The sequence below is a fragment of the Gymnoscopelus braueri genome (genome assembly GCF_963280865.1).
Source record: "Gymnoscopelus braueri genome assembly, chromosome: 7".
In the NCBI taxonomy this organism is placed as follows: domain Eukaryota; kingdom Metazoa; phylum Chordata; class Actinopteri; order Myctophiformes; family Myctophidae; genus Gymnoscopelus; species Gymnoscopelus braueri.
The window spans coordinates 8,650,128-8,659,246 of record NC_137608.1 but is presented as its reverse complement, the minus strand read 5'-3'; the positions used below and the strand labels follow the sequence as shown (position 1 = coordinate 8,659,246).

Here is a 9,119-nt window from a genome sequence, read left to right as displayed (position 1 = left end):
TTCCCTTCTGCCGTGACGTATACATGGTCCTCCTCCACATGTGGCCACACAAACAATGCTTGAAACCCGAAACCATACCCCGAAAACACCGGCTCCCCCCCCCCTCGCCCCCGCCGATCACTCGTTGCCCATCTCACACACACACACACGTCACACACACACACACACACACACACACACACACACACACACACACACACACACACACACACACACACACACACAGTGTAAATTAACTGAAAAGACGCAACAAGCCACTGGCTTTATTGCTTTGTATGATATAAAGTATAATACAATTATATACATTGTAATTTATTGTGCACACTTATACTGTCTCAAAAGCTGATAGTTCATTTCTCTCCGTGCATGCCTCAATGCAGTGCATGGACTACTATAAATCACTGTGACAAAGATTATGTTTAAAATAATGTATTGTATTTATATATAGACTGAATATAGGGTGACTATATTCTGAATTCCCCAAAAAGAGGACACTTTACGCTATTTAACTATAGCCGTACTCATTCAATTCTGAACCGATTCTTAAATTTAAAAATTCTCTATTTGCTGTGAAGGGTCTTCTTTCATGTCTATCAGTCATGATTTATTTCGCTATCAAACAATATCAAGCAAAATCACAAAATCGTCTGAGTTTTTTTCTTTTTTTTTCGTCCCAGAAGTGGGGAGGATATCACCCAAGCTCTCAAAACCCCGGACATTTGAAGGATTTTATAAAACCCCCCAGACAGCCCCCCAAAAGAGTATATGTCCGGATAAAAGAGGACGTATGGCCACCCTGCATGAATGATGTAATTCAGAGTCAGACATACTCTGTAATATACGGTGGCTGTTATACGCAGCAGTGCCGTGCGGGACTGCTGCGGGGGGTGGGGGGTCTGGGGACTGTACGAGCAAAAAGAGGGACAGGTCAGGATTTAATTCATAAATGTAAGTTTGCTCATCCTGGCGCTTCGTTCACTATTTCAGGAATAAATGGCTTTGCACAAAATGTTAACTATAAAGATAACAATGTGGCCATCCACATTGATGAATTGTCTATTCTATTCTGTATTATTCTATACCTGCATATTATTCTATGCATGTATATTTTCATCCACGGCTCTGGTCCAGCTGTTTGAGACGTCATAAGTGATCGCGGAATTTGCCGTCGCTTTGAAATGACGCGCTAAGTGCAGTCCGATCCTTTGAAGCCAGCTGGTCGGCCACTCGTCCTCGCAAATAATCCTCGGCTCCTCGCAGGGGCGGGGCTTAGGCGCGAGTGGAGGAAGCGAGGAGAGTGAGCGAGTGACCGAGCTTTGGGGAATGGAATCTGGCAGTCCACAGTCCACACACTAACCAAGCCCCCCAGAACCGCGGTAGAACAGTGAAGCTGCCGTCGCCTGGTGGTCATATCTGGGATAGCAACTCTTCCGCATTCAGAACGCTATTGCGCATGCTTCTTTCGTCTGAAACGTCAGTGCGCCTGCTCTGTTGGCTCCAAAATTGGATGTAGCGGCACTTTCGGGTCCTTCGTGCGCTTGTGAGCAACTTTCTTTGAAATGAGTAGGTGGAGGCGGGGCCGTCCGCTCTCTAGATATATTATAACTCTATGGCCGTTTCTCAATACCCGAACTTGGGAAGCATGGACTTGCGTCCTTGGAAGTTCAGACTTGCAAGTTCGCCTCGGAAGTAGGAACTTCCGAGGACGGGAGGATGGGAGAACGGGAGTACGGTAGTTGGAACGGCAGCGTACTCGATGACGTCACCATCTCGTTATTTTTGTACAACGGAGTATAAAATAAGTTTAATGTGCTGTTTACAACAAAACATTCTATAAAAAATAAAATTTTAATAAAACACTGCCTCTTTTCGTTTTTAAAAGAGAAATACATGTTAATATCCCATTTACTGTTATATTTTTTAAAAAGCGTATAGAAATATGCATATGAAGGCCTATAGCAGGGGTTTTCAACCGGTGGTCCGCGGACCACTGGTGGTCCGCAAAGGTATTGCAGGTGGTCCCTGCCCATGCATAAAAAAAATTCAAAATAAACGTTTCTTAAAAAACGTTTTTTTTTTTTTTTTTTTTTTACTTTTAATAACTTACAGGAGTTCTTACTGTATCGTGTGTGTGTGATATGAAATGTGAGCTTATCATAATCACAGTAATCCTTAATCATATTCCATCATATTCAAACAAAATCACTGTATTTTATTATTAGATATTATATTGATATTATAAGAAAGACAAGCATTTTAAAAGTGAGAACGGGACAAAAATGGACCAGAAGCGTCTTGTAGTTGCTGCTGTGGCTGTAGGCATGCTGCATTTAGAGGCTGAAGAGGAGGCTGCCCAGTGGAGGAGGAGAATCCGTGCAAGGAGAGCCAGGATGGAGCTGAGGAGGCAGAGGAGAGATGCCATGTTGGCCTGCCTCTCTAGTGTTGTAAGTTTATCTAACTAGGCAATTTTTTGTATTGGATCATGCTTTGTGTTAGTAGTTAGCCTAGACTTCACAGTTTACTTGGTAAGCATAAATAAAACACAAATAAGTGTGAATAAAGTACCTATACTGTACCTCATCTGTGTGACATTGTATATCATTAGTCAAAACCAGAATATCCCATGAGTCATGTCTATGAAGGCTAGCTTTATGTATGGTGAAACATAAACCTTTATATAAACTGTGGGACACGTCATTAGTGAAAAGCACTATATTTCATATAAGGCTACAGTGGCTTTCTGGTCTGATAATTCTGCAAGATTTCAGCAATTCAAGAGATGTGGTGTAGACAGAAATAGGTCCAAGTACAGTTGCAACTCTGGTCTTCATTACATAATAATGTAATAATGTTGGTTTGGGTGATATGGACCTTGATATTTTGATGTTATGGTGAAATCACTATGAGATTTTAAAAAAGTAAAATAATCAGTTATGCCAATATAGGCAATATTTTCAAAACTTTTCCAAAGTATTTAGCCCCAATTCCAGGCGTATAGCAATGGTGCAATAATCTTAAAAGGGCAAGATCACTTTAATAATAATAATAATAATAATACATCAGACTTATATAGCGCTTTTCTAGTACCCAAAGTCGCTTTACAAAACAGTTTAAAAACAAATTTATTAGGAGAAAAAGAAGATGTTAAAAGGCTAAGGCTTAGAGGAAGAAAGTGAGATTTGGTTTGGGTTAAGCAGGGAAAGCGAGTCTAAAAAGGTGGGTTTTGAACACGGCAAGAGTGGGGGCGGCTTTGATGTGAGGTGGGAGTGGGTTCCAACCTCTACTTTGGTAGAGGTTTGGGTTGTGTAGTTACCTGTCCAAGGTGGACAAGAAATCAAAAATAATTGCTCCATTCATTGATTAGAAATTGAGAATTCAAAATATGCTCCTCATTGACACTGTACAGTGAAACAGTTCTTAAAGTCACTCTTTTAGCACTAACAAGGCTGATTCAGACAATATAGATCACCAAACACAGTACTGTTTTTTTTTTAATATAAAAATATCAACTTCCTGTTGATTAACTATTTTTATTAAGAAGAAAACCCGGACTGGATCTGGATCATTGTCTGAATCAGTTTGTTTCTTTATGTGCTAAAAGAGTGACTTTGAGAGCTGTTTCACTGTACAATGTAAGTCAATGTGGAGCATATTTTGAATTATCAATTTCTAATCAAGGGAGCAATTTTTTTTTTCTTCTTGACTACCTTTGGAGTTACATCATGGCAAGGTAACTACACAACCCCAACCCCTATCAAAGTGGTCTTGCCCTTTAAACATGTGTGCTATCAATGCCACTGCCTAGATAGACTCCAGCAAAGGTGTCACGTGACAAAAGGAACAGATCTACAAGGCAACAATGTATGACGCAACGCGTTAGCTTGTAGATCTACTATTTTTGTCACATGACATCCTGTGTACATTAGGTGGCACGTATTTCAAGTAATGCTAGACATGTTTTGGGACAATAGACAATGCAAATTAGATCCAAGCATTAAAAAAAATCAGTTAACCCATTAAGACCGGGAAAGCATCTGTGTGTCATTTTAAGATTTCTTTGGCTATTCAAAAATAGCAGACATACAAGCTCACTATGAGCTGGTCTACTGTATCTGATATTTTTTTGAAAAATCGTGGAAGATTTGTGCACAACAAAACTTGTATATATATATGTTTTAAAGCAAACATTTTAAACTCCGATCTGTGCTTCTGGGTGGTCCCTGGAACAACATTTAGAGATGGGGGTTCGCGGCTAAATACATATTATTTTGTGGGCCCTTGACATGGCAAAGTTGGAGTACCACTTATACAACATACTGTTAGGATTTAGAAAACATTTGACCGCGGACCCCCATCTCAAAACGTTTTATTCCAGGGACCCCCACAGAAGCAATGATTAAAAAAAAAAAATAAAAAAAAATGATGTGCACAAATGTCCCAGAGTTTAAAAAAAAATGCGGATCTACAAGCTCATAGCGTGGCACAGTGCCGCACTATGAGCTTGTATATCTGCCATTTTGTGACATGATGTTCTTTTTTTTACAGGACCAACCCACAGTGCGCTATGCGCAATTGAATGAGCATGTCCCCTTCCTCAGTCCCCTGTACTTCGCCGGTGGCGACACAAAACCAGCCCTACGGCTATCCAGGTTGAGTGTGACCATGCTCATCCATATGCTGCCCCGGGAGAAGGACCACGGATGGAGCCATGAAATTGAGGTGCTGGTGACACTTTACTGGCTGGCCTGTGGGGCGTCCTACAGGATGACACGAGACGCCTTCGGGATGCCAATCTCCACCATCTGCAGGACGGTCCACAAGGTCTTGGGAGGAAATGATGACAGAGCTCCTCCACAGAATGATTCATTTCCCCAGACCCGAGGACATGGAGGAGGTGGGGGCCGAGTTTCGCTGGCTAGCTGGACATCCGGTATTCCGCCATGCTGCCGGTGCCATCGACGGTTGCCACGTCCGAATCGTCCCCCCTAGACTGCCACAAAAAAAGTGCTACATTAACAGGAAGCTTTTCCCCTCACTGGTCCTGCAGGGTATCTGTGATGCGAATGGCAGGTTCCTGTTTACATTGGCCAACCAGGTACTGTACATGATGCCCTTGTCACGCGTCACTCTTTTAGCACATAAACGAACAAAGCTGATTCAGACAATATAGAACATCACCAAAGCCAGTACTGTTTGTATTTTTAGTGCAAATCGAAACTTCCTGTTGATTTTACTATTTTTAATAAGAACAAAACTGTCAAGTCTAGGCTAATTACTAACACAAAGCATTATCCAATACAAAAATTGCCTAGTTAGATAAACTTACAACACTAGAGAGGCAGGCCAACATGGCATCTCAACAAGACGGCAATCCGCAGTCTTCAACTAGTAAAACCAACAGGAAGTTAACATTTTTATTAGAATAAACAAAACAGTACTGGGTTTGGTGATGTTCTATATCGTCTGAATCAGCGTTGTTTACATTCGTTTATGTGCTAATAATAATGTCAATGTTTATGTACAATGTAAGTCAATGAGGAGCATATTTAGAATGATACATTTCTAATCAATGGAGCGATTATTTGTGATTTCTTAATCTTGTCCACCATGGCACGTTAAATAGACTCCAGTAAAGGTGTCACGTGACAAAAAGAACAGATCTACAAGCTAACAACATATCACGGTGCATTTTAATTTTGGTCACTTTTACCTCACCGAAGCCTCGCCGGTCTACTCCACGTCCTGAGCTTCCTTGTGGGCAGGGGGTGGAGCCGGGAGGAAGCCTCGCCGCTCTGTTCCAGGTCCTCAGCTTCCTCGCGGCCAGGGGGGTGGGGGATGGCACTGAGAGGGACTTGTCTGGGAACGGTATTGCGCCATGCTGCCGGTGCCATAGACGGGTGCCACGTCCGAATGGTCCCCCCCTACATCAACAGAAAGCTTTTGCCCTCACTGGTGCTGCAGGGTATCTGTGTTGGAGCGATTATTTTTGATTTCTTGTCCACCTTTGGAGTTACATCATGGCACGTTAACTACACAACCCTAGCCTCTACCAAAGTGGTATTGACCTTTAAACATGTGTGCTATCAATGCCTCTGCCTAGATAGACTACAGTAAAGGTGTCACCTGACAAAAAGAACAGATCTACAAGCTAACATATCACAGTGCATTTTCATTTTGGTCACTTTTACCTGGCCGAAGCCTCGCCGGTCTTCTCCAGGTCCTCAGCTTCATTGCGGGCAGGGGGGGGGGGGGGCGGGAGGAAGCTTCCCCGGTCTTTTCCAGGTCATCAGCTTGCAGTAATTAGAACCCTATTTTCAGGAGCATAAAGACCCACCAACAGGCAAAGGGATAGAGCCCGGTGGTGCCACAGCTGCAGGTGGCGTGGTGCGCTTAGCGACCTCTAGCCCTTCTTCGAAAGCAGAGGAAGCCAGGGAAAGCCAGCCACGACCTAAGAAAAAAAAATTAAGATATGCTGGATTTGTTTCGGGAGGAAGCCTCGCCGGTCTGTTCCAGGTCCTCAGCTTCCTCGCGGCCAGGAGGGTGGGGGCGGGAGGAAGCTTCCCCGGTCTTTTCCAGGTCATCAGCTTCCTCCCGGCCGGGGTGGGGCGGCTCTCCACTGGATTCCTGACAAGAAAAAATATACGATAATTTAAAGCAATCTGCTTGTGTTCAAATATGTGTATCAAATATAAATTTATTCCAAGGCAACGTCTCTCTTCCATGGTTAGAGAGGGAGAGAGCGCAAGATTGCATTGGGGATAATGGCTTGTGCAGTCTTCTCTTAATCTGTTCTTTTTGTCACGTCCGATATACATTTAGGCTGCAATCACACAGCCTGTTTGGCGAAAAACTAACTTATGTTACATGTTTTGTGTAATGTACATGTTTTGGAAAATGTTTTTTATCAACAAAATCAATAGCCAAAAACAATGCATAGCCAAATATTTTTCCACGACCCTTGATAAATTCAAAACCTTTTCCAGGACTGGAAAAGGTTTTTTCTAATTATGAAATATTTCAGGGAATTTCATGACTGTGGGGACCCTGTACATTAGGCTGCACGTATTTCAAGTAATGCTAGGCATGTTTTGGGACAAAACATGAAATCAATAGCCAATGCAAATTGTATCCAAACATTTTCTAAAACATTCAGATTAAGACTGTCATCTTAAGATTTATTTGGCTATTCAAAACATTAACATTCAACATACATTGGCCAACCAGGTACTGTACATGATGCCCTTGTCATGCGGCGATCACGCTTCTACAAGCAGGCCCTGTATCCACCAGCAAGGTACTTCCTGTTGGGTGATGGAGGCTATCCGTGCTTGCAGCACCCTGTGGCTCTTATGACTCCATACCGCAAGCCTTTGGCAGGTAAGAACGCTCTTCCTGTGTCATAAGAAAACACACACACACACACACACACACACACACACACACACACACACACACACACACACACACACACACACACACACACACACACACACACACACACACAGAGAGAGTACTTTGGTGACTTTGAAATACACAATAGATTTACAAAGTACATTTGAATTCACAGGCCAAGTTCAAGCACGGTACAACCGGCACCACACCAAAGGACGCAACATCGTAGAGCGTACCTTTGGGATGCTGAAGGCACGGTGGCGCTCGATCTTCCTTCGGGCCCTGGAGATCAGGCCCATCTTTGCCCCAAAGGTGATCGCCGCATGCTGCATATAATACTCCACAACATTTGCAAGGCAGCAGGGGATATCCTGGACGAGGAGGAGGAGCAGGAGGATGGCCCGGGCCCAGTTGAGGAGGATGGCGCAGACGGCGCTGAGAGGGAACTGTCTGGGAACGGTCTCCGAGAGAGGCTTGCTGATGAAATCAGTGCTCCTGATGAACTGGATGCATGGCTGGGAGACCATGATTACATGTAGAGCAGAGGTCTTCAACGGTGGTCCAGGACCCCTAGGGGGTCCTCAGAGTTACTACAGGGGGGTCCACCAAATCTTTGTGTGATAGGAACTTTTTTTTTACATTATCCACTTGAACCCTAGCATCCCTATTCTGAGAGGAACATTAGCCGGAAATAGCAGATCTGCTATTTTCAGCAGAGAGGTTTGGTGTAGGGGGGAGCAGACCAAGTACAGAGCGCAAGGTCAAGTTTACTAAGTATTGATGGTTCAAGTGGTTAAATATATGAAAATACACATTAACATGAATCTAGCACAACACTACACAATGATAGTGCTGTCAAACAAGTCCATGGATCTATCTATGAAATCTATGAAAAGGTTTAATCTGCAACATATGTAGTAGGGGGTCCCTGCTTCATCTCTCTCTCAGCTATAGGGGTCCTTGGCCTGAAAAACATTGAAGACCCCTGATCTACAGACAGAGGAAGGTTTGTGTACAGCAGGGGTGTTCAACAGGGGGTCCGGAACCTCTAGGGGGTTCTTAGAGTTACTAAAGAGGGTCCGCCAACTCTTTGTTTGATGGGGAACAAGCTTATAGATCTGCTATTGTTCCGAACAATAGCCGAAAATAGCAGATCTATAAGCTTAGCTCACAACACCGCGAAGAATTGCTGTAGAGGGAAAAAGAGCAGACTAAGTACAGAGGCCAACGGTCAAGTTGACTAAGCATTCATAGTACAAGTTGCATCATTTCATTTCATATAATTAGATTGTAAATAGTTGTGTATATATATATATATATATATATATATATATATATATATATATATTGATATATATGTTGTATTATATTAATTTCATGCAATGGTGTCTTTTCTGTTTTGTTGTAAATCAAATTAAATAATATAATTTACTTTCAAGAATGTGTTAAAATGTAATTACTTGTACAACAATTGACAAATGAAACAAATCCCTGGGAAGTGAACAAAATAGACAACATATATTACATATTAACGGTACACTACCCAGGGGGGTAGTTTTTTTTCGGGGGGGGGGGTCCCCAGATGAACAGCTTAATCCATTAAGACCTGAGGCTTTTCTGAAAAACTTATGTTGCTATATCAGTGGTGCTCAAACTTCGTTCCAACTTTTTTGTTCCAGGGACCCCGAGAAGCAAAGATTTTAGTTAAAAATTTATGTGTTCAAATA

At 42.6% G+C, this 9,119-nt stretch overlaps 1 protein-coding gene and 1 long non-coding RNA gene across 2 annotated transcripts; one reads left to right on the top strand and one right to left on the bottom strand.

The window, feature by feature from the left end:
• Positions 1-2,273: 2,273 nt before the first annotated feature.
• Positions 2,274-4,989, top strand: LOC308088857 (uncharacterized protein; the record flags this gene model as incomplete). Its single annotated transcript, XM_080433443.1, has 2 exons — positions 2,274-2,444; positions 4,546-4,989. The coding sequence occupies exons 1-2, from the start codon at positions 2,280-2,282 to the stop codon at positions 4,987-4,989; spliced, it is 609 nt and encodes a 202-aa protein (XP_080289569.1). The 5' UTR covers positions 2,274-2,279.
• Positions 4,990-6,478: 1,489 nt separating this feature from the next.
• LOC308088458 lies at positions 6,479-7,716 on the bottom strand. Its single transcript, XR_013933446.1, has 3 exons — positions 7,629-7,716; positions 7,212-7,392; positions 6,479-6,624 (listed from the first exon to the last, which is right to left on the bottom strand). It is a non-coding gene; the product is annotated as an uncharacterized lncRNA (long non-coding RNA).
• Between the last annotated feature and the right edge of the window lie 1,403 nt (positions 7,717-9,119).